General features: G+C 47.1%; 1 protein-coding gene across 1 annotated transcript in view; it reads right to left on the reverse strand.

The window, feature by feature from the left end:
- Positions 1-23,964, reverse strand: part of METAP1 (methionyl aminopeptidase 1) — a 73,992-nt gene extending 50,028 nt beyond the window's left edge. Inside the window, exon 1 of the mRNA XM_073589713.1 lies at positions 23,656-23,964. Coding sequence (XP_073445814.1) covers positions 23,656-23,772 — 117 coding nt within the window. The 5' untranslated portion in view covers positions 23,773-23,964. The remainder of the gene's footprint in view (positions 1-23,655) is intronic.
- Positions 23,965-24,516: the final 552 nt, after the last annotated feature.

Consider the following 24,516-nt stretch of genomic DNA (forward strand, 5'->3'; position numbering starts at 1 on the left):
GGGTTAGGGTTGGAAAGAGGGTTAGGGTTGGAAAGAGGGTTAGGGTTGGAAAGAGGGTTAGGGTTGGAAAGAGGGTTAGGGTTGGAAAGAGGGTTAGGGTTGGAAAGAGGGTTAGGGTTGGAAAGAGGGTTAGGGTTGGAAAGAGGGTTAGGGTTGGAAAGAGGGTTAGGGTTGGAAAGAGGGTTAGGGTTGGAAAGAGGGTTAGGGTTGGAAAGAGGGTTAGGGTTGGAAAGAGGGTTAGGGTTGGAAAGAGGGTTAGGGTTGGAAAGAGGGTTAGGGTTGGAAAGAGGGTTAGGGTTGGAAAGAGGGTTAGGGTTGGAAAGAGGGTTAGGGTTGGAAAGAGGGTTAGGGTTGGAAAGAGGGTTAGGGTTGGAAAGAGGGTTAGGGTTGGAAAGAGGGTTAGGGTTGGAAAGAGGGTTAGGGTTGGAAAGAGGGTTAGGGTTGGAAAGAGGGTTAGGGTTGGAAAGAGGGTTAGGGTTGGAAAGAGGGTTAGGGTTGGAAAGAGGGTTAGGGTTGGAAAGAGGGTTAGGGTTGGAAAGAGGGTTAGGGTTGGAAAGAGGGTTAGGGTTGGAAAGAGGGTTAGGGTTGGAAAGAGGGTTAGGGTTGGAAAGAGGGTTAGGGTTGGAACGAGGGTTAGGGTTGGAACGAGGGTTAGGGTTGGAAAGAGGGTTAGGGTTGGAAAGAGGGTTAGGGTTGGAATTAGGGTTAGGGTTGGAATTAGGGTTAGGCTTGTGGTTAGGGTTGGGATTAGGGTTCGGGGTCTGTTGGGGTTAGGGTTATGGTTAGGGTTGGAATTAGGGTTAGGGATGTGTTGGGGTTAGGGCTGTGGTTAGGGGTGTGTTGGGGTTAGGGCTGGAGTTAGAATTAAGGGGTTTCCACTGTTTAGGCACATCAGGGGGTCACCAAACGCGACATGGTGCAACCATTGATTCCAGCCAATTTTGCGTTCAAAAAGTTAAACGGTGCTTCCTCCCTTCCAAGCCCCGACGTGTGCCCAAACAGTGGTTTACCCCAACATATGGGGTATCAGCGTACTCAGGAAAAATTGCACAACAACTTTGGGGGTCTAATTTCTCCTGGTACCCTTGGGAAAATAAAAAATTGGGGGCTAAAAAAATATTTTTGTGGAAAAAATTTTTTTTATAATTTTCACGTCTCTGCGTTATAAACTTCTGTGAAGCACTTGGGGGTCCAAAGTGCTCACCAGGCATCTAGATAAGTTACTTGGGGGGTCTAGTTTCCAAAATGGGGTCACTTGTGGGGGGTTTCTATTGTTTAGGCACATCAGGGGCTCTGCAAACGTAATGACGACCGCAGACCATTCCATCAAAGTCTGCATTTCAAAACGCCACTACTTCCATTCCGAGCCCTTACGTGTGCCCAAACAATAGTTCCCCCCCATATATGGGGCACCAGCGTACTCAGGACAAACTGTACAACAACTTTTGGGGTCCAATTTATCCTGCTACCCTTGTGAAAAAAAAAATTGCTGGCTTAAAATCATTTTTTTTGAGGAAAAAAAAATATTTTTTTTATTTTCACGTCTCTGCGTTCTAAACTTCTGTGAAGCACTTGGGGGTTCAAGGTGCTTACCACACATCTAGATAAGTTCCTTAGGGGGTCTAGTTTCCAAAATGGGGTCACTTGTGGGGGGGTTCCACAGTTTAGGTACATCAGGGGTTCTGCAAATGTAACATGATGCCCGCAGACCATTCCATCAAAGTCAGCATTTCATAATGTCACTACTTCCCTTCCGAGCCCCGACGTGTACCCAAACAGTGGTCCCCACCCACATATGAGGTATCAGCGTACTCAGAACAAACTGGACAACAACTTTTGGGGCCAATTTATCCTGCTACCCCTGTGAAAAAAAAATTGCTGGCTAAAAATCATTTTTTTTTTGTGGAAAAAAAAATATTTTTTATTTTCACGGCTCTGCGTTATAAACTTCTGTGAAGCGCTTGGGGGTTCAAGGTGCTCACCACACATCTAGATAAGTTCCTTGGGGGGTCTAGTCTCCAAAATTGGGTCACTTGTGGGGGGGTTCCACAGTTTAGGTACATCAGGGGTTCTGCAAATGTAACATGACACCCGCAGACCATTCCATCAAAGTCAGCATTTCAAAATGTCACTACTTCCCTTCCGAGCCCAGACGTGTGCCCAAACAGTGGTTCCCCCCCACATGTGGGGTACCAGCGTACTCAGGACAAACTGGACAACAAATTTTGGGGTCTAATTTATCCTGGTACCCTTGTGAAAATAAAAAATTGCGCACTAAAAAATAATTTTTTGAGGGAAAAAATTTTTTTTTTATTTTCACGGCTCTGCGTCATAAACTTTTGTGAAGCACTTGAGGGTTCAAGGTGCTCACTACACATCTAGATAAGTTCCTTAGGGGGTCTAGTTTCCAAAATGGGGTCATTTGTGGGGGAGCTCCAATGTTTAGGCACACAGTGGCTCTCCAAACACAACATGGTGTCCGCTAACGATTGGAAGTAATTTGCATTTTAAAAAGTCAAATGGCGCTCCGTCCCTTCTGAGCCCTGCCGTGTGCCCAAACAGTGGTTCCCCCCAACATATGGGGTACCAGCGTACTCAGGACAAACTGGACAACAAGATTTGTGGTCCAATTTCTCCTGTTAGCCTTGTGAAAATTAAAAATAGTCTGCTAAAAATCATTTTTGAGGAAAAAAAAATATTTTTTATTTTCACTGCTCTGTGTTATAAACTTTTGTGAAGCACTTGGGGGTTCAAAGTGCTCCCTACACGTCTAGATAAGTTCCTTAGGGGGTCTAGTTTCCAAAATGGGGTCACTTGTGGGGGAGCTCCAATGTTTAGGTGCACAGGGGCTCTCCAAATGCGACATGGTGTCCGATAACGATTGGAGCTAATTTTCCATTCAAAAAGTCAAATGGTGCTCCTTGCCTTCCGGGCCATGCCGTGCACCCAAACAGTGGTTTATGACCACATATGAGGTATCTGTGCACTCAGGAGAAATTGCTCAACAAATTTTAGGATCCATTTTATCCTGTTGCCCATGTGAAAATGAAAAAACTGAGGCTAAAAGAAAATTTTTGTGAAAAAAAAGTGTTTTTTGTTTTTTTTTACAGATCAATTTGTGAAGTACCTGGGGGTTCAAAGTGATCACTATGCATCTAGATAAGTTCCTTGGGGGGTCTAGTTTCCAAAATGGGGTCACTTGTGGAGGAGCTCCAATGTTTATGCACACAGGGGCTCTCCAAACACGACATGGCAACCGCTAAATATTCCAGCATATTTTCCATTCAAAAAGTCAAATGGCGCTCCTTCCCTTCTGAGCCGTGCCGTGCGCCCAAACAGTGGTTTATGACCACATATGAGGTATCGTTGTACTCCGGAGAAATTGCCCAACAAATTTTAGCATCCATTTTATCCTGTTGCCCATGTGAAAATGAAAAAATTGATGCTAAAAGAAAATTTTTGTTGGAAAAATTAAAATGTCCATTTTTTCTTTCCACATTGCTTTAGTTCCTGTGAAACACCTGAAGGGTTAATAATCTTCTTGAATGTAGTTTTGAGTAGCTTGAGGGGTGCAGTTTTTAGAATGGTGTAACTTTTGGGTATTTTCTGCCATATAGACCCCTCAAAGTGACTTCAAATGTGAGGTGGTCCCTAAAAAAATGGTTCTGTAAATTTTATTGTAAAAATGAGAAATCGCTGGTCAACTTTTAACCCTTATAACTTCCTAACAAAAAAATATTTTGTTTCCAAAATTGTGCTGATGTAAAGTAGACATATGGGAAATGTTATTTATTAACTATTTTGTGTCACATAACTCTCTGGTTTAACAGAATAAAAATTCAAAATTTGAAAATTGCAAAATTTTCTAAATTTTCACCAAATTTCTGATTTTTTGACAAATAAACGCAAAAATTATCAACCTAAATTTACCACTAACATGAAGCCCAATATGTCACGAAAAAACAATCTCAGAATCGCTAGGATCCATTGAAGCGTTCCTGAGTTATTACCTCATAAAGGGACACTGGTCAGAATTGCAAAAAATGGCCTGGTCATTAAGGTCAAAATAGGCTTGGTCATGAAGGGGTTAATAAACAACATCTCCCTCATGTCTGCCTTACATCAGCAACATTTGTAAAATATTTTATTTTTTTAGCATTTTAGGTTTAAAATGTAGCAGTAATTTTTCATTTTCAAGGAAATTTACAAAACTTTTTTAGGGACCCAGTAAGTTTTGAATTAACTTTGGGGTGGGGGGGTGGGGGGGGTTCCTACATATTGCCAACTCCCAAAAGTGATACCATTTTAAAAACTGCACCCCTCAACTTATTCAAAATTGTTTTCAGGTATTAACCCTTCAGGTGCTTATCAGGAATTAATGCAAAATGGCATAATAAGAAAGAAGAAATTTGTTTTTGCCACCTAAATATTTCTAACTTCTGAACAGGCCAGTGTAGATGGCAGACTTGAAGGCTATTATTTGGCTATGAATTGCCAAGGCAAACATCAGGATCAAAATCTAGGGGAGGGGATAAGGTTTAAGAGGGAGCTTCCACACTATTAACAATCTACATGCTGTAATCACTATTGACAGCAGCATTTAAGGGGTTAAACTACTGTAGTCGGTACCAACATTGGTCATGGCTGATGCAGCAAGTTGTCAGCTATAGTGTACAGCTGACGGTTGCTGGATTGTCACCTGTATGTAGATGCTAGTCTCATATCGGAAGGTCAGTAAAAAGATGCATTGGTGGTCAATAAGGGGTTAAAATGTACTTTGTTCATGAGGCACCCCTTTGTTTCTATATGAAAAAGTTCATTGTTATATTTGATAAGAAAAAAAAAGTCAATTGTAGACATTTTAATATTAAGGTTCGCCCACGACTATGTCCACGCTTTTAATTTTGGTCCTCTGTGTATTTGAGTTTGACTTCCCTGCTCTATTAGGATGTACCGTATATACTCGCGTATAAGTCGAGTTTTTCAGCCCAAAAAATGGGCTGAAAAAGACCCCCCTCGACTTATACGCGAGTCAAGCAAGTTTTTAAGTCAAACTTACTTTTCGGGAGGTGTTGCGGGGACGCGGCAGTCCGGCCAGCACACGGCGATGTCCTCCGCGTTGCTCCGGCGCCATGTCTTCTTTATGAGTAGCCGCGGTTCGGCCCGCCTCCCCCGCCGGCTCTGCAGAGCTGTAGTTTTCTCTCTGACTGGTGAATCACCAGTCAGAGAAGGTACGACGAATGTAATTGGCCGCTCTGTGCCGCCTCCCCCTCCTGCTCTGCAGCGCTGAAGCTTTCTCTCTGGTGAATCACCAGTCAGAGAACTTAGGAGAAATGCAATTGGCCGCTCTGGCCCGCCTCCCCCTCCGGCTCTGCAGCTCTAACTTTCAATTCCTCTGTCCTGCATTCCCACCCCCACCCCCTCCCTGCTCTGATTCTCATACGCAGCTGCGTGCTGAAAAGAGCGGAGGTGAGGTGGGTGGCTGGGTTTTCCTCTAGCACGGCCCGTACGGAGCCTGCTATGAGGTTATGAAATACTGTATTAAAAAAACAATAAAGTGAAAGGCTTGTTAGCCTGTCATAAGTTGCCTCTCTCTCTCTCAGCCTCCCGCTGTCTCCCACTAAGGCTGCATTTCCCACCCTCAACTTATACGCGAGTCAATACATTTTTCCCAGTTTTTTTAGGTAAAATTAGGGGGGTCGACTTATACACGGGTCGACTTATACACGAGTATATACGGTACTTTCACAAGTTCAGATATCTTCACTGAAAGAAACAGGCAGCACGCTGTGCTGTTTTTTCTAATGAAATGACAGACAACAAAAATAAAAGTGACCCCATTTTAGTCAATAGAGAACCATTTGGTGCCATGTGCTTTTTTAATTTTGAAATAAACACCTGCCTTATGGGGGAGGAGGTTGTCCTGCAAAGCACATTTTAATCAACAGATCTTGGAACAAAAATCAGTTCCACAATTGGATCTGTTTAAAAAAAAAAAAAATGTACTTGGGCTGAGAGAACCTTATAAATGTACCCCTGCTATGTATTAAAGGGAACCCGTCACCTCCTTTTTCAGCTATGAGATGCGGTCACTGCCTTTCAGGGCTTATCTACAGCATTCTGTAACGCTACAGATAAGCCCCAGATCTAAGGGGTGGTCCGGTGCGACTGGTGTCACAGGTCCGGCGCCTCCCATCTTCATACGATGTCATCTTCCTTGCCTCGTGCCATGGCTCCTGCGCGGGTGTACTGATCTGCCCTGTTGAGGGAAGGGCCAAGTACTGCAGTGCGCAGGCACCAGGAAAGGTCAGAGAGGCACAGCGCCTGCGCACTGCAGTACTTGGCCCTTCCCTCAACAGGGCAGATCAGTACACCTGCGCAGGAACCAAGACAAGTAGCAAGGAAGATGACATTTTATGAAGATGAGGCGTGCCGGACCCGGACCTGCGACGCCCAACGGACCGGACCGCCCCTGTTTTATCACAGGAGCAAGTGCTTTAGCTCATCTTCAGCCCAATGCGCTCAAACTCAGTGACATAGGAGTTCCAGACGGCCACTTTATTTGATTTCCGATGAGCTCACAGGACTGGTGACTAGGCAGAAACGTTCATTCCTGTGCTAAAATAGGCAACAGCCACAAAACATGCCACCGTGGGGACTCAGACATGTCACTCAAGCAACCGTGATACTCGGCTGCATACCCAAGCACCCTGGACAAACTATTGTAACAAGCACTTGTGCTCATCACTGGTTACACCAGAATGTTACAGCTTTGAAGCCCTGCCGTGTCTTCTGTTTACTCACTTATCAGTATGATAAATCCATGGATTTTCCGTGCTGCTGACGAGTGAATATTAAGGTCCAAAGACAGGAATGACACTTTTAATCAGGATATATCTACATTACCTGCATCTTAAAAATGTGTTAAAAAAAAAAAAAAATCTTGTTGCTAGTTTTGCCTGGCTCACACTTCCCACATTTTCACTATACCAGAACTTTAAGCTAATTTACTGATTTGTACTTGACTACGCAGCTCAGCAATCAAATGGTGAGGGACTAGTACAGAGTAGCTATCCCTGCCTGACCTGACCCCCTTCATTCTAGCAATGTCTGTGATGTATAGAGTATGCTGAAATGGAGAAACTCACAAGCGCAGAGCATCCAGAGACAGCAATAAGGGCTGGAAGATTTGAGACAGCTGCTATGTTTGTGAATGGTCACCTTATAGGGCAACAAATGCTGTCGTAAATTCTGTGTTAGGCGCACATCTTCTCATTGGTTAGCATTCTAATATCCTAGGTTTCCACACTAGTTTACAGGAGATGTTTCAGACTGATTAAAATAGTCATGATGAATTTCACAGGATAATGCAACCCTGCTGAAAGTCGACTGACTCTAGGGCGTGGTGTCTATACCTTTTACAAGCGCATCAGCAGTCAGAATCTGATATCACCCAGGCTCCACCATCAGTGTTCGAAACTGTGATCTCTTTTGTGCATTGGGGTGGGAATGTGGGCAGGGTCTTCAGCAAAATGGCGGCACATGTGCAGATTGACATTTAGCAAAATGGAGCCAGTGGGGGCGCATGTGCAGATTCAAACCTTGACTGTTGTGAGATGAATGTGCCCGTGAGGAGGCTCGTACAGAGTGGCCGATGCAGAGCTGAAAAAGCTGCCCACATTCCTGCCCCAATGCACAAATAGGATATACTACAGCAAAACACTGTTTGAACAGACATTCTGTGCAGACAGGCTCCTTTTAAAATCCTGCTGACCTGTATCATCTGGCTCAGAGGCTAAGCACAGTGGCCAGCACTGTCACCTATCAGGTAGTGACACAAAGAAGGGGGAGCAGGACCAGCTCTACATGTGGTTGTCGCCACACAGCTTCTCAGAACTACATAACCCTTATACACAGTATATTAGTCATTTTTTAATTCAATATAAATTAGCTGTTTTTTGTGAGTAAAACAATTAGGCCACAATCACATATTTGGCCAGTTTTTTACCTCAGTATGTGTAAGGGCCCCGTCACATTTAGCAATGCACCAGCGATCCCGACCACGATATGACCTGGTCAGGATCGCTGGTACATCGCTAAATGGTCGCTAGTGAGCTGCCACACAGGCAGATCGCAGCAGCTGTCGTTACTTACTTGTCACACGCAGCGATGATGAAGTCCTCCGCCTGCGTCCACGCGTCGCTCGTCAGCGCCAGCAGGAAGCCGACGAGAAACGGCCCTGGACGTTCTCACGCGATCAGCGATAGCCAGCGGGGGAGGCGGTCAGAGGTAAGTGTCACACATAGCGATATCGCTAGCAATATCGCTGCTGCGTCACAAAATCGGTGACGCTTTAGCAATATTGCAATATCGCTATGTGTGAAGCCCCCTTAAGCCAAAACCAGGAGAGTAAAAATCAGAGGAAAGTATAATAGAAACCCGTCACCACTTCTGTATTTATCACCCACTCCTGGTTTTGGCTTACAGATACTGAGGTAAAATACTGACCAAGTACAGAGCATGCGATTGTGGCCTTAATGTTGACACCTAGATGCTAAAAGGAAAGTTCTCTGGTGTTCTTTAATGGGTATAATGGCAAAGTGCAAGCAAGAGACTTTGCAATCTCTTATTAAAAAACTCTCCATTTTCAGTATAGTAGACTGACTGTTTCATGCTCGCTGCCTAGATTGCCAGCCACCGCTCGTAGGTAGTGCGGACCGAATATGCACAATGCTTACTAGCTCTTTCTAATATAAGCACTGCTATAAAGGCTCATACTCACTTGCGAGAGACTCGCATGATTCTCGTGTAAGTCTCTCGCATGAAAACCTGGCACTGCCGCCGGCACTCGGATCGCTGCGTACAGCTACAAGTATTTCTATGCAGCCGCACGCTCCAGTCCCAGGGCCAGGTTTTCATGCGAGAGACTCGCACAGGAATCGTGCGAGTCTCTTGCAAGTGAGTATGAGCCCTAAAGCTTACAAATACCCATCTGTTACCACTATTATCCTTATACCTATTTAGGAAGTGAACAGAAAAAGCATAACATTTTTCGAATTGATAAGACAAATTTTATTGAATTCAAAACCATCCCATAGACAAAAATTTAAAATAAACCTAAAGTAACCTCAGATGTGAGGGACGCAAAAAAAAAAAAAAAAAAAAGCTACTGGCTCCTTTAAACACATCAAGTGAATATTGAACTACAAAGTACAAAGAAAGTGGCTATGTGACCTCAATAAATAAAGCGCTACATGCTTGAGAACAGAGGATTTTATCACCCAGATCGCTACTACTCAAATAATCCGAACATCACACGTCCATATCCTGTGCTAACAGGTCTAAAGTATTAGCTATGTGCACACGGTGCGGATCCTCCCGCGGATTTTACTAAATCCGCAGGTCAAATGACCTGCATTTTTCCTGCGGTTTTCGTCCTTTTTTTGCGGTTTTACTGCCGTTTTTGTGCGGTTTTCCACTGCAGCAAAACCGCACAAATGAAGTCACATGCTGCTTTTTTTTCCGCGCAAAAACATCCGCAGCATGTGCACAGCGTTTTTTTATTTTACATAGGCTATAATGGTACTGTACATCACCTGCAGTTCTGCTGCAGATCCGCAGCTGCGGAGCCGCAGTAGAAACCGCACCGTGTGCACAGACCCTTACTGAGCATGTAGCTACTATATCTTATAGCCCAAAATCAGCCCAAAAATAGGGCAAGCAGTTGTCTTTATCAATACACTCACTCTGCGTGTGTGAAGACTTGTGCCATGCCCCTTCTTCCCATTTTTAAAAAATGTTGTGTAATTATATATAAATAACTCAGAGTATGCACTAGGAGCATCCAACACTAATAGTTACAATGGTGATATAGTTATATCATTAATTTTTTTAATATTTATGCATGTAATTTGTCACCAACATTGTGTTTTTTTATATATACTATTGTATTTTAATTTTAGTAACTTAGTATATTGCATAGTCTTAGATTGTATGTATAATATAAATAACTTGTTATGAGTTGCACGATGAACACTTTAACACTACCAGGCACAATAGTAGTTTAATTTTGATTAATATCACTTTGACAATATGTAACATGTCCTGCAATACATATCGCGGTGTTACTCATTTGCCTTGGATGGTGCGTGCCGTTTATTTCCATCTGCCTTGGGACCAGTCAGTTTCCGGCACTGTGAACTTGTTGACACAGCAGCCATCACCAAGGCTGCCTGTGAGTTTGCGGTTCAATGACCGGATATAATGGGTCACTCCCGGCAAGGTGAGGGAAAGGTACGGCGCGCCACGTTTCCATGACACCTAGAGCGGCACACGTGATTATTTTTTAGTAGTTCACTGGCGCAGGTAAAGTTTAAAGGTCTGGTCTCCTTCTTCCCCGACACGCCTCCTGAGGAAGTGTTGACGAAACACGCTGAGGGTGGAGGGACACGGCACAAGTCTACACACACGCAGAGTGAGTATACTGATAAAGACAACTGCTTACCCTATTTTTGGCCTGATTTGGGGCCATAAGATATAGTAGCTACATGCTCAGTAAGGCCTCTTTCACACATCAGGTTTTCGCCTTCAGGCGCGATCCGGCGCTTTTGACAGAAACCGGATCCGGCGAAATTCAATGCCGGATCCGGTTCCCCCCCCCATTGACTTGCATTTGCGCCGGATCGCCATGCATTTCATCCGGTTTGCGCCGGATCCGGCAATGTGTCGCGATCCGGCGTCTGGAAAAAACGTCTACTGTAACGTTTTTTGTCTCCGGCGAAAAAGCCGGACACGCCGGATCCGGCGCGTCCGGCTTTTTGACACAATGAAAGCCTATGAGCGCCACAATGCGCCGGATCCGGCGAAAGCCTGATCCGGCGGCCGGATCCGGTTTTTTGGTCTGAGCATGCTCAGTAGCTCTGCCCACAAGACATATATAAAAGCAAGACAGTGGGACCCACAGCCACACCCAACATGCCACCCAAGACAGCAACCAGGCGCAGGAGAAGGCAGGAGACATCTGCAGCAGCACCATCAGCACCACCCCAATTGGAGCAGCATGCTGAACAACGGGAGGGGAGTCCAGCAGCAGATGAGAGACGGTAATTATCAAATCACCCATTCCTCCAAACTAGGGCTATTGAATATCAAGATATTCATTGGCCCTTTGTTTCTCTTTATTCAACAGCCGCCCAATAGATGCAGCAGCAGCAGCAGCAATGGCAGCAACTGGAACACCACCCACAGGCATGGAGTGTGGCCACCAGGAAGACAGCACATCATCTTCTGGGAGCCCTCCCTCGCATCGTCAGCGTTTGACGGTAAGTTTTTATTTCCAAAATCCATCTTCTCTGTAATATATGTCTATTCATGGCCTTTTATTTCAAAACAGGAATCACAAGATGAAGAGGAGCTCCCAGAAGAAGAAGGAAGGGGTGGACAGACACCTGGAGTGGGCTCACAATTGGTAAGTTTTTTTGCATCAAACGCAGAAACACAACATCACACTACACACAACACATAGAAAACAATGTTCTGCAGACCACACACAGCAAACAAATGCCTACATCCAAAGACATAACTTTTTTTGTTTTCTTCTCTAGTCTTCCCAATCTGGTGCTTGGCCAAGAGGTCTTCGCAGTGCCTCCCAGGGTCGTCGGCGACAGCAACGCGGCGGTCACCAGCGTGTAAGTATAAATATTTTTGCTTTTTTTTTTTTGCACTTTTTATTTCATTTCTTTTGTGGAGGCTAATTATGTTATTTTTGTCTTTTTCTTTAACAGCCTTCACAGCGTGCTCCCGACTCTGACGTTGAGGATGGAGGGATTGATGTGGACCGCCTCATCGATCTCGTCAGAGAAAGGGAGCCGCTCTGGAATATGGCTGACCGCCGCCACGCTGACCTGATCGTTACCCGACGACTCTGGGAGGAAATCTGTTCGCTCCTTGTGGGACGCTGGGAGGACCTCGATGTTCGGGCCCAGATTACAGAGCGTAAGTATATACAGTACCGTTTGCTTGATTTAAACCAGTGTTTCCCGAACTCCAGTCCTCGTGGTCCCCACGGATCATGTGTTCAGGATTTCTATTTACTATGGAAATCCTGAAAACATGACCCCTGGGGACCATGAGGACTGGAGTTTGGGAAACACTGATGTTGTATACTAACCACTCCTTTCTCGTTTCAGGGAACAGAATTGTGAATCGGTGGCGGTCTGTGAGAGATCGTTTCAAGAAGGAGTTCAATAAAGAGATGCGGGCCCCGAGTGGATCTGGAGGACGCAGGAGCAAGTACAAGTACGCAGAAGCCCTGTCGTTCCTCCGGGAAACAATGGTCACCAGAAGGTAAATATTACACACCACATGTGAAAAAAAATGTTAGATGTAAAAATTTTTTTCAGCCAGGGCCATACCATGTCAGTATTTTAATTGTTTTTTTTTCTCTTTATTCCACAGCACGGTGAGCAGCACTCGGGAGCCGGCACGATTGGACCCTTCTGAGGCGATCCCTGAGGAGACCGGCACCGAGGGACACTTCGATCGCCCCGGTACATCTGCACCTTCCCAGCCTTCCAACACATTCGACCCATCTGTCCCATCCACCAGCACAGGAGCATCGTGGCCGCCTACATTACATGAAGCTGCTGGTGAGGAGATCGCTTTCCCTTTACCCCACCCTTCTGCCCCTGCCACCTCTAGTACACCTGCGGGTACTGGGCGGCAGCGGCAGAGGGGTCAGGAAAAGACTTATGCGCCAGAGTTCTTGCATCTGAATGCATCTTTCCAGAACTGTCTAAAAGTCTTGTCAGAGCAAATCTCCGCAGGCTATCAGCAGATCAACTCCAGCATTCTGGAGGTGAAGACACTTCTGCAAACCATGCATTCAGAAGCAAGATCTTCGCCAAACCACACCTTTTTCAGGTCTGTTGTGGAGCGCATGGAAACGCTCTCTCCTTCCCAGCAGATGCATGTAATGCATTCATGCCACGCTGCTCTCCAGCAAGTTACCTCCCAACCTCCTCCTCCCACCACAGTAGTTCCTCCACCTGCACCCCCTCCAGCCACTTTCCATCCTCCCCCTCCTATTAAATCTACACCCCCTCCAGCCACTTTCCATCCTCCCCCTCCTATTACGCACCAGCAACCTCCCCAGCACCAGCAACCTCCCCAGCACCAGCAACCTCCCCAGCACCAGCAACCTCCCCAGCACCTGCAAACTCCCCAGCACCTGCAAACTCCCCAGCACCTGCAAACTCCCCAGTACCAGCAACCTCCCCAGTACCAGCAACCTCCCCAGTACCAGCAACCTCACCAGTAACAGCAACCTCCCCACTTCCAGCAACCTCCCCACTTCCAGCAACCTGCCCCGTACCAGACATCTCCCCACTTCCAGCAACCTGCCCCGTACCAGACATCTCCCCACTTCCAGCAACCTGCCCCGTACCAGACATCTCCCCACTTCCAGCAACCTGCCCCGTACCAGACATCTCCCCACTTCCAGCAACCTGCCCCGTACCAGACATCTCCCCACTTCCAGCAACCTGCCCCGTACCAGACATCTCCCCACTTCCAGCAACCTGCCCCGTACCAGACATCTCCCCACTTCCAGCAACCTGCCCCGTACCAGACATCTCCCCACTTCCAGCAACCTGCCCCGTACCAGACATCTCCCCACTTCCAGCAACCTGCCCCGTACCAGACATCTCCCCACTTCCAGCAACCTGCCCCGTACCAGACATCTCCCCACTTCCAGCAACCTGCCCCGTACCAGACATCTCCCCACTTCCAGCAACCTGCCCCGTACCAGACATCTCCCCACTTCCAGCAACCTGCCCCGTACCAGACATCTCCCCACTTCCAGCAACCTGCCCCGTACCAGACATCTCCCCACTTCCAGCAACCTGCCCCGTACCAAACTCCTTCCCCATACAACTTGCCATCAACATCATCTGCTCCTACAGTCCCTGCCCAACCCTCCACTCCACCACCCACCACCTCTTCTGCTTCCCACATGTCCACCCATTCTGTAGTTTTTTCCACACCTTCACCTCCAACTGTTCCTTCCCCACCACGATCCCAGTCCTCTCTCCACACTCCCAGTGTCGAAGTGTCCCGCAGCCCCTACAGCAGTATTTCCACCACACACTACACAGAATTATAATGTGTGTATTTAAATAAAAATGACCAGTTTTATGGTTTCAGTTTTATAGTTTCAAATTTTTATTAAACATGTTTATTAACATTTTAAAAAAGTTTACTAAAAAAAAACATTTTTCAATAAAAGTTAAATTATTTTACACTGGTTGTCATTTCTTTCTGCGGCGAAAAAGGTTAAATACAGGTTATTTAAAAGGTGAAATGGTATTCAAAACTAGGTATATAACTGTGGGTAAATTTTAGCTTTTTGCCACAGTTGTGTTCCTGGTTGTGTTTGAAGCAAAGTATTTCACCTAAAAAGTTGTGTTTATTGTTGGTGATTTCCTAACAATGTACACAACTTTTGTTAAAAGGTGAAATACTTTGCATAAAACACAACCAGGTACACACCTGTGGCCTAAAGCTAAAAATAGAGACCATGACAAGATTGCCAACCAAAGTTGGCTAAGGTATATACTGTTGGTACAGAAGGTACACAAGTTTGGTTAGGGCACAAATCTTTCACACTCTGTCATCCTGCCAGTGTACTCTGCCTTGAGGTGACATAAAGTATAGTGCAAAATTGTCCCTCATTACTGAAACCGTCACAGAACTTCTAGTGGTAATGTCATGGTAATCTTGCAAGGTGGTTTCTTCAGAGGTGTCCTCAATGGAAATGGGTTCCTTGCAGATAACCTCAATGGAAATGGGTTCCTTGCAGATAACAAAATTGTGGAGTACCACGCACGCTTTGATCACCTCGTCCACAGTTTCTGTCTTGAGGTTGATCGCAGTCAATAGGACCCGCCATTTGGCTGTCAGAATACCAAAGGCACATTCAACCATTCTTCTTGCTCTTGTGAGGCGGTAATTAAAAATGCGTTTTGGTCTTGTCAATCCTCTGCTAGAGTACGGTTTCAAAAGGTGTTCTGACAGCTGGAAGGCTTCATCCCCTACACAGACAAATGGCATAGGTGGACCAGATGTTTGCGGCAGCGGTCTAGGTGGTGGGAACTGGAAGGTGTTTCCATACAGTTTACGCCCCATGGCAGACAGTTTGAAAACTTGAGAGTCATTGGAGCGGCCATAGGCCCCAATATCAACCGCAATAAATTTGTATTCCGCGTCAGCGATGGCCATGAGGACAATTGAAAAATATTTCTTGTAATTGAAATATTCCGATCCCGATCCAGCTGGCTTTACAATGCGGATATGTTTCCCGTCCACAGCGCCCAAGCAGTTTGGAAACTGACATATCTGTTGAAACTTGTCAGCAATTTCAATCCACCTCTCTGTTGTGGGCTCTGGTAAAAACTCTTCAGCTAAGGAGTCCCACAGTGCACGGCATGTGTACTTCACAATTCCAGATATGGTGGAAATCCCGAGTCTGTACTGGAAATGCAGTGACGAAAGGGATTCTCCAGTTGCAAGAAATCTGTGGGGAATTAACAAACAATAAATTAGTTTTAAATCACAGCATTACATACCAAAACTGACCTATAACACTTGGAGATACAAATTACCACCAACAAGATTGCAGTGAAAGTGTGCTCTGATGCGATCACATCCAATAAATGTGGCTTACCTTAAAGTCACCATCAGACGCTCTGCGGGTGAAACAGAGAAGCGGCAATAGGTGTCCGCTTTTCTTATGCGGTGTGCAATGCGCTCCACCAAGTAATCAAAATTCTCCATTTTCATCCTAACATATCCAAAAAATTTATCCGGGTTTCGTCGAAGGTCCATGCAGAGTGTAGAATAGACCCCATGCGTCATTCTCTTGGCTGTGATGGGGTGGATCCACAAACGTCGTCTACGATGCCTGATGCGCTGCTGTCTCGCTCTCTCCTTCTCCAGAACAATCACCCTCAAACGATTTGCCTCCGCTATAAAATCCGCCAAATTCTTCAAAATATTTCCAATGACAACATCCATCTTCGCCAGTAACTTGCTCTTCTCTCCAACCTGCACTTTCTCCTCTACAACCTGTCAAAGAAGGGCTGTAGGAACATGCTATATATAGTTTTCCAGTAGCCAATCCCGTTCGGAAGGCCACAAGGGTCAATTTTAAAAACCGGATCCGGCGTAATCCGTCGAAAAACGGATAGAAAAACGGATGAACCGGATGAGACGGATCCGGTTTTGTCTGTCAAGAAAAAGACGGATCCGGCAGAAAACCGGATCCGGCACATCAGGTTTTACTAAACATTTGCCGGATCCGGCGTTCCGGCACGACGCCGGATCGCGCCTGACGCCGAAAACCTGATGTGTGAAAGTAGCCGAAGTGTTTAGACCTGTTGGCACAGGATATGGACATTTGTGATGTTCGGATTATTTGAGTAGTAGCGATCTGGGTGATAAAATCCTCTGTTCTCAAGCATGTAGCACTATATTTATTGAGGTCACAAAGCCACTTTCTTTGTGCTTTGAAGTTCATTATTCAGTCAATGTGTTTAAAGGAGCCAGTAGCCTTTTTTTGTGTCCCTCACATCTGAGGTTACTTTAGGTTTATTTTAAATTTTTGTCTATGGGATGGAATTGAATTAATTCAAGAAAATTTGTCTACCAATTCAAAAAAAGTTGTGCTTTTTCTGTTCACTTCCTAAATTGGTATAAGGATAATAGTGGTAACACGGGTATTTGTAAGCTTGTTTTGCACATTGTACACTTTGGATCAGTATTTGAGAATACTGCTATAAAGCTGTCCGGGTCTTTTTGGACTGTTCAGTCTCAAAGCCAGCTTCAGTGCTACTGCACTCCCGATTCCCCAGAGGCAAAACTGCATTTGCTTGCAGTATCGGCAAATGCGAAGTTTGGGCCTGTGGGACAATGACTTGTTATTTCAGCAGTAGCGTATTGCTCCCCGGCAAGCAGGAAGCCAGAAGGCAGGAAAGTGGTGCACTTTTGTAAATGATTAGAACCCATGTAAATATTGGGCAGCAAAGAGGTCTCAATTTCTCCTAATACTTTGCATCATTTCTCAAAGACTGGCCTAATCAGTGAGACATCCCCTAGTTGCTGGCGAGACATGGGTGGGCCAACACTGTTCAAAAAAGTAACAAGTTACAAAGTATTATAAAGTGAGATGAGACAGCACAGCCAGCCACACCATCTGGTCTCACCCTCCTATGGCTGCAGCAATCTTTGGCTTAGCAAAATAATTGACTTATTTATATTTGAATGTTATACGTTTATCCATAAAATAAATGGAGTAGAATTTTTACTTTTGGAATTGTACCCCCGGCCACTGATGGTGAGGCCAGGGCATTACTTTGGTCAGTCTGGTGAATCCGCAGAAGAAAAGCCGGATTACTTACCGGTAATGCTCTTTTAATGAGTCCACGACAGCACCCACTTGGAGAGAGGGATCCGCCCATAGGAACAGGAAACCTACAGAGATAAAAGAGGGCGGTCCGCCTCTCCTCCTCAGTTGGATTTCAGAGTACCCGGAGGACCGCCAATTAGGCCATTATATTATTCTATATGCTCATTCTATTTCTATAACTAAGATGATATATATATATATATATATATATATATATAAACTTCTAGGGAGGGTTAGTGAACGGGTGCTGTCGTGGACTCATTAAAAGAGCATTACCGGTAAGTAATCCGGCTTTTTACTCTTCGCCACGACAGCACCCACTTGGAGAGACTTCCAGAGACCTTCACCTGGGAGGGACCACCGTGCCGAGGACCGCTCTACCAAAGGTTAGGTCGGATGAGCATGATAACTCCAGTCTATAGTGGTTATAAAAGGTAGAGGGCGTTGACCAAGTAGCAGCCTTACATATAGACTCGATTGCGACATCTCCCCTCTCTGCCCAAGAAGAAGCCATTGCTCTGGTGGAGTGTGCCTTGATACCTTCCGGGGGATCTTCATTGCTCGCGGAGTATGCCAGGCTGATCGCATCTCTGATCCATCGTGACAGGGTACCCCTTGTGACCTCATATCCCTTCTTTTGGCCCTGGAAGGAAATAAATAGAGCCCTACTCTTCCTCCAGCTGCTAGATCTCTCGATGTATTGTAATACTGCTCTTCTAACATCTAGCGTATGAAATTTCTCTTCCTCTGGAGTAGAAGGGTTACTAAAAAATGAGGGGAGGTGGATTTCTTGTGATCTATGGAACTTCCCTGCTACCTTTGGTAAGTATGAGGGGTCTGGTTTTAATATTAGCTGATCCTGGAATGTTAATAGGAAAGGGGGTTCTATCGATAGTGCTTGTATGTCGCTAACCCTTCTGGCTGAGGTTAGTGCAACTAGCAGTACTGTTTTGAGAGATAGGTGTTTAAGGGATATTGAGTCTAATGGTTCAAACGGAGCACGTGTAAGGGCCTCCAGCACCAAATTCAAGTCTCAAGGAGGGACCCTAGGTATGTGTACCGGTTCGCTCCGCTCACAGGCCGAGATAAATCTGGTAATCCATCTATTCCCTGCCACATTATAACTATAGAGGGCCCCTAGAGCCAACACCTGGACTTTTAGAGTGTTAACAGATAGTCCTAAATTTTTTCCCTTTTGTAGAAATTCTAGGATTGCTGTTATTGGAATTTCTCTGGAATCAGGGGCTGTGTGAAACTCTAGGAATTTTCTCCACACCCTGGTGTAAATTTTTGTTGTAGACAATTTCCGACTTTGTAGGAGAGTGTTGACTAGCCCTTCCGAAAAACCTCTTGCCCTCAACATTTCCCTTTCAAGTTCCAAGCCGTCAAGTGGAGATTGTCCACATGAGGATGGAAGAATAGCCCCTACAAGAGTAGCCTGGGGGTTGAAGGAAGCACCCAAGGGTCAGTCACTGACATTGCCCGCAGGCATGAAAACCACAGTCTCCTGGGCCAGAATGGTGCTATTAAGATTATTCGTGCCTTCTCTGCCCTGATCTTCCTGATCACCTGCGGTAGTAGTATGATTGGGGGGAAGGCATATGCCAGTTTGAACCGCCATGGGGCCTGGAGGGCATCCAGGATTTCTGGGCTGTCTGTCACATTCAGAGAGGCGAATCTTCGCACTTGTTTGTTTTTCCTGGTGGCGAAGAGATCTATCTGGGGAAGGCCCCATAGTGACACGATGTTTGTGAATATTTGCCGGCTCAGGCACCACTCTCCTTGCCGCAGTGTGTGGCGGCTTAGAAAATCCGCTTCCGCATTGTCTTCTCCTCTTCTGTGGAGGGCTGAGAGAGATGAAAAATGTTTTTCGGCTAAAGACAAGATCTTCCTTGCGGAAGACATTAATGCGACTGATCGAGTCCCGCCTTGCCTGTTCAGATATGCGACCACTGTGGTGTTGTCTGACAGGATTCTTACGTTTTCTCCTTGTAACTGTGGGAGAAAATGATATAATGCATGACCCACTGCTTTTAACTCTTTCAAGTTTGATAAATCGTGCTCTTCCCTTATATCCCATAAGCCTTGGGTGAAGGTGCTTCCCATGTGGGCTCCCCATCCTGTGGGGCTGGCGTCAGTAGTAATTATACGGGAGGGTGTTACTACCCATGGTACTCCTCCCGATAAGTTATTATCGTCTAGCCACCATGTTAGGGAGGTTAGGACTATCTGAGATAAAGTGATTTTTTTACTTAAATTCCCCTGGTCCTGAATCTCCTCCAAGAGGATTTGATGCTGTAAATCTCTTTTATGGAATTGGGCCCACCGAACTGCCGGGATGCAGGAAGTAAGGGACCCCAGGAGGGACATTGCATCCCTTAACGACATGTGTAGTTCGTTTATCGCTAATCTGCTTCTGTAGAGATCCTGTGGTTCCGATAGGAACAGGAAACCAACTGAGGAGAGGCGGACCGCCCTCTTTTATCTCTGTAGGTTTCCTGTTCCTATGGGCGGATCCCTCTCTCCAAGTGGGTGCTGTCGTGGCGAAGAGTAAAAGTTTTATTGTAATTCCTTCGCATGTCACCTATCCAGAGAGAAAGTGATAAGCATTAAAAATGAAGATCAAGTTATTGGACCTCCACTGATTGGGAGGGAGTCACGTATGTGCCTTGCGGATAAAGTCTATGACACAAACAGCCACGGAACAGGAAAAAGTAGTTTTAAAGATTCAGCTGTTCCCACCAATGCCATAGACTTTGATTAGACAGCATTCAATAAGCCAGACCCCCAACTAATTGCCGTATCAGTTCACTGAATAGGGGATGAATGCTAAGACATTGTTCTGCTTGCTCTATCATACCCACACACTTAGCTGTCTACAATCTTTTGGACAATTGACAAACAGTAAAATTCACACAAAATAGGAATGAACATTTTTATGGGAAATACTGTAGAGAAATACATCCATAATGAATGATCATGTTCAGAACGAATGGACATCTTATGCGAAGACCACATGATTGATAGATTGGTGTAAGCCAAGTCTTTGTAAACGCTCAGAATATGACTCACAGAGAGGAAAATCCTATTTAGATTAGTGGGACCACATGACTTAGGGGTGCAGCCCAATGTACATGGACGCTTGGTCACCACTATACAGAATATGCTTTTTGGCAGCACCCAATAAGTGAAGTAGTTCACTGGGTCTAGTATCAAAGGAGTTTGTCCAGCTGTCTTTGCACTTTAGGAGGGGTCGTAGAAGGCAGATGTTATTCTGGGTCCTGTTCCCTCTAACATTTGATTAGACAGAATAGAGAATGGATGGTAGTGGATACTCCAAATAGAATTTTTTCTCCCACTGGGTAGGGGTGTAGCAGCAGATCTTGCCCATCAAGGGTCTTTCTAAATGCACTTATCACCCTTCCATGAGACTTAAGGGGGTTTTACACATAGCGATATCGCTATAACTTCACCGATTTTGTAACGTTATAGCGATATTGCTAGCGATAACGCTATGTCTGATACTTACCTCCGACCGGCTCCCCTGCTGTCTGTCGCTGATCGCGCGAGAATGTCCGGCTCCATTTCTCGTCGTCAGCTTCCTGATGTGACGACGAGCGATGCGTGGAGGCGGGCGTGAGGACGCCAGGATCGCTGTGTGTGAAAGGTGAGTATCGTTCGCTGCTGCATCGCTGTGAGATCTGCCTGTGTGGAAGCTCACTAGCGATGCACCAGCGATCCTGACCGGGTCGGATCGCTGGTGCATTGCTAAATGTAAAAGGGCCTTTACCGACATGTAAAATGCTCACTACCACTCAATTCATAAAGTGGTCTTTAGAACCAGTGGTCTTGTGACAGTTGATTGTTCTACTAATTGGACCCCCAGGGACTATACATGTATCTGTAGATAAAAGTCATTGATACAATCAGTGAGGGACAAATTAGTAACAGCCACTAACCGATGTGCTGCATTCTACTCTGTACATTACGGATATTGGCTCGATGACAGAACTAACGGTCAGGTCTTGGACCCCAATGATCTTATACCGATGACCTAAGTGCTCATCTATTTCTGGCAGTCCCATAATCAGCAGAGCCATGTCATCAGGATTGCTGAGGTTCCTGTGGTCAGAGCCCCCCAGCAATCAGTATGTTCACTTCCCTACTGGATAGGGGTTATCGTTTGAAATTTTGGGAATACCCCTTAAGGGTGTGTGCACACGCTGCGGATCTGCAGCGTTTCTGGCCCTGCGGGTCCACAGCAGAATCTGCTGCGTTGTACAGTACCATTTTACTCTATGTAAAATGGAAACCGCAGTGCACATGCTGCGGAATTTTCCACGCAGTTTTGCTGCGGTTTAAAATCCGCAGAAAGAAATTACATGTCACTTCTTTTCTGCGGATTCCGCTGCGGTTTCTCATCTCCTCCATTGTAGAGGTGATAAACCACAGGGCAAAACCGCAGCCTAATCCGCAGGTCTTTTGACCTGAAATTTACCTGCTGATTTTACAAAATCCACGGGGAGAAATCCGCAGCACCTAAAAACTACGTGTGCACATTACCCTAAGACTAGGGCTACACGGCGACTTAGGCAGCAACACCTGTCACACGACCATTATTCGCTCAGTGTCGCTGCTACATTGCTGTGCAATACAGGCGAATACAGACACATTGTAATCCCGAGGGAACTGCGACAAACAAGTGGCAGGAAGTCCAATTTTGTCTTTTTTTGCCATATTGTCAGAGTGCCACCGGGGTCACAATGTGCTCCTATACACTCGCATCGCACTGCAATGTAGTAGCACAGATTGAAGGAAACCTATCAAGCTCCCCAATGCATTTAAAGTGTCACCATAACAATTCAAAGCCGTATTTCTGCATTAACATCATGTTATTGATGCCCAAAGCACTCACTCCACGGGCACTGGCTATACAAGCAGGGCACAACACTCACTACACGGGCACTGGCTACACAGACACACGCGGGGCACAGGCACACGCAGGACAGCAGTGCAGGGCTCAGCACTCACTACACGGGCACTGGCTATACAAGCAGGGCACAACACACTACACGGGCACAGGCTATACGCATACACGCAGGGCACAGCACGCACTACACGGGCACAGGCTATACACAGGCACATGCAGGACAGCAGTGCAGGGCTCAGCACTCACTACACGGGCACAGGCTATACACAGGCACATGCAGGACAGCAGTGCGGGGCTCAGCACTCACTACGCTATACGCATACACACGCAGGGCACAGCATGCACTACGCAGGCACTGGCTACACAGACGCGCAGGGCACAGCGCTCACTCCACAGACGCGCAGGGCACAGCGCTCACTCCACAGACTATACACAGACACAGGACAGCACTCACCCCACGGGCACGGCTGCACGCAGGCACGCGGCACGGCTGCACGCAGGGACGCGGCACGGCTGCACGCAGGGACGCGGCACGGCTGCACGCAGGGACGCGGCACGGCTGCACGCAGGGACGCGGCACGGCTACACGCAGGCACGCGGCACGGCTACACGCAGGCACGCGGCACGGCTACACGCAGGCACGCAGGACGCGGCACGGCTACACACAGGCACGCAGGACGCGGCACGGCTACACACAGGCACGCAGGACGCGGCACGGCTACACACAGGCACGCAGGACGCGGCACGGCTACACACAGGCACGCAGGACGCGGCACGGCTACACACAGGCACGCAGGACGCGGCACGGCTACACACAGGCACGCAGGACGCGGCACGGCTACACACAGGCACGCAGGACGCGGCACGGCTACACACAGGCACGCAGGACGCGGCACGGCTACACGCAGGACGCGGCACGGCTACACGCAGGACGCGGCACGGCTACACGCAGGCACGCAGGACGCGGCACGGCTACACACAGGCACGCAGGACGCGGCACGGCTACACACAGGCACGCAGGACGCGGCACGGCTACACACAGGCACGCAGGACGCGGCACGGCTACACACAGGCACGCAGGACGCGGCACGGCTACACACAGGCACGCAGGACGCGGCACGGCTACACACAGGCACGCAGGACGCGGCACGGCTACACACAGGCACGCAGGACGCGGCACGGCTACACACAGGCACGCAGGACGCGGCACGGCTACACACAGGCACGCAGAACAGCATGGCACAGGCCTCAGTATGACCAGTACCTGTGAGCAGAAGTAGGAGCCGTGGATGCCCAGCTTCAGGCAGGTCGGGCACTGCAGCTTGGCCTCGCTGGTGCAATGCTCTGTCTCGCACACTCTTCTCGCCGTCACCGCCGCCATGGTTCACCCGGCAGCACCACAGGACGGCGGGGAGGAGGAGACGTGAAGAAGGCGTGTGCCGCCGATACAGACTGCTGGGCGGTGCCGTAACCGGCCTGTCTGAGGCGCTAACAGGGAGTGGCCAACACTGACAACAGGAAAGGGAACCACTCGTGCACCGTCCTATGCCTGCGTGCCGGCAGATGCCACATGCCAAGGACGTCTTGTCCTATAGGTGGCGGTTCTTATGGGCGGAGCTGCAGGCAGCAGGTAGCTGGGCGTGAGCTGTGCGGGTGGGCGTGGCTAAAGCGGCGACACATTTCTTGCACATTGCAGCGAGACTGGAAGGTTCCGACAGCGGCTACACGCGGTGGGCGGGGCTTCTATGTGGGCGTGGTTTCAAATGGGCGTAGTTACTGGCGGAAGGTTAGAAAACGGACACGGACAGTGATCAGCACTGCAGCACGTGAGGGATTAGTGACAGGGAGGGCAGAGTATTGAGTTCACACATGCAGCCTTTTTCTGAAACTAAAACGTAAGGGAGTTTTCAAGGATCGTTTTTTTTTCTTTTGCTCCACAGACCTGTTTAGGCCTGTTTCACACTTCAGTTGTTTGACGTCAGTCGACATCTGCCAAAGAGTAAAAAAAGGATCCGTTTGACAACAAATGGATGCACCGGATCCGTTTTTTTGGATGGATCCGTTTCAGCCACCAGTGTCTGAAATTTAAAGCGATAGGACTCTGGAAACATTATCAGTATTTGTA

Source organism: Dendrobates tinctorius, unplaced genomic scaffold (assembly GCF_039654945.1).
Source record: "Dendrobates tinctorius isolate UK_male_01 unplaced genomic scaffold, ASM3965494v1 ptg000011l, whole genome shotgun sequence".
Lineage (NCBI taxonomy): Eukaryota > Metazoa > Chordata > Amphibia > Anura > Dendrobatidae > Dendrobates > Dendrobates tinctorius.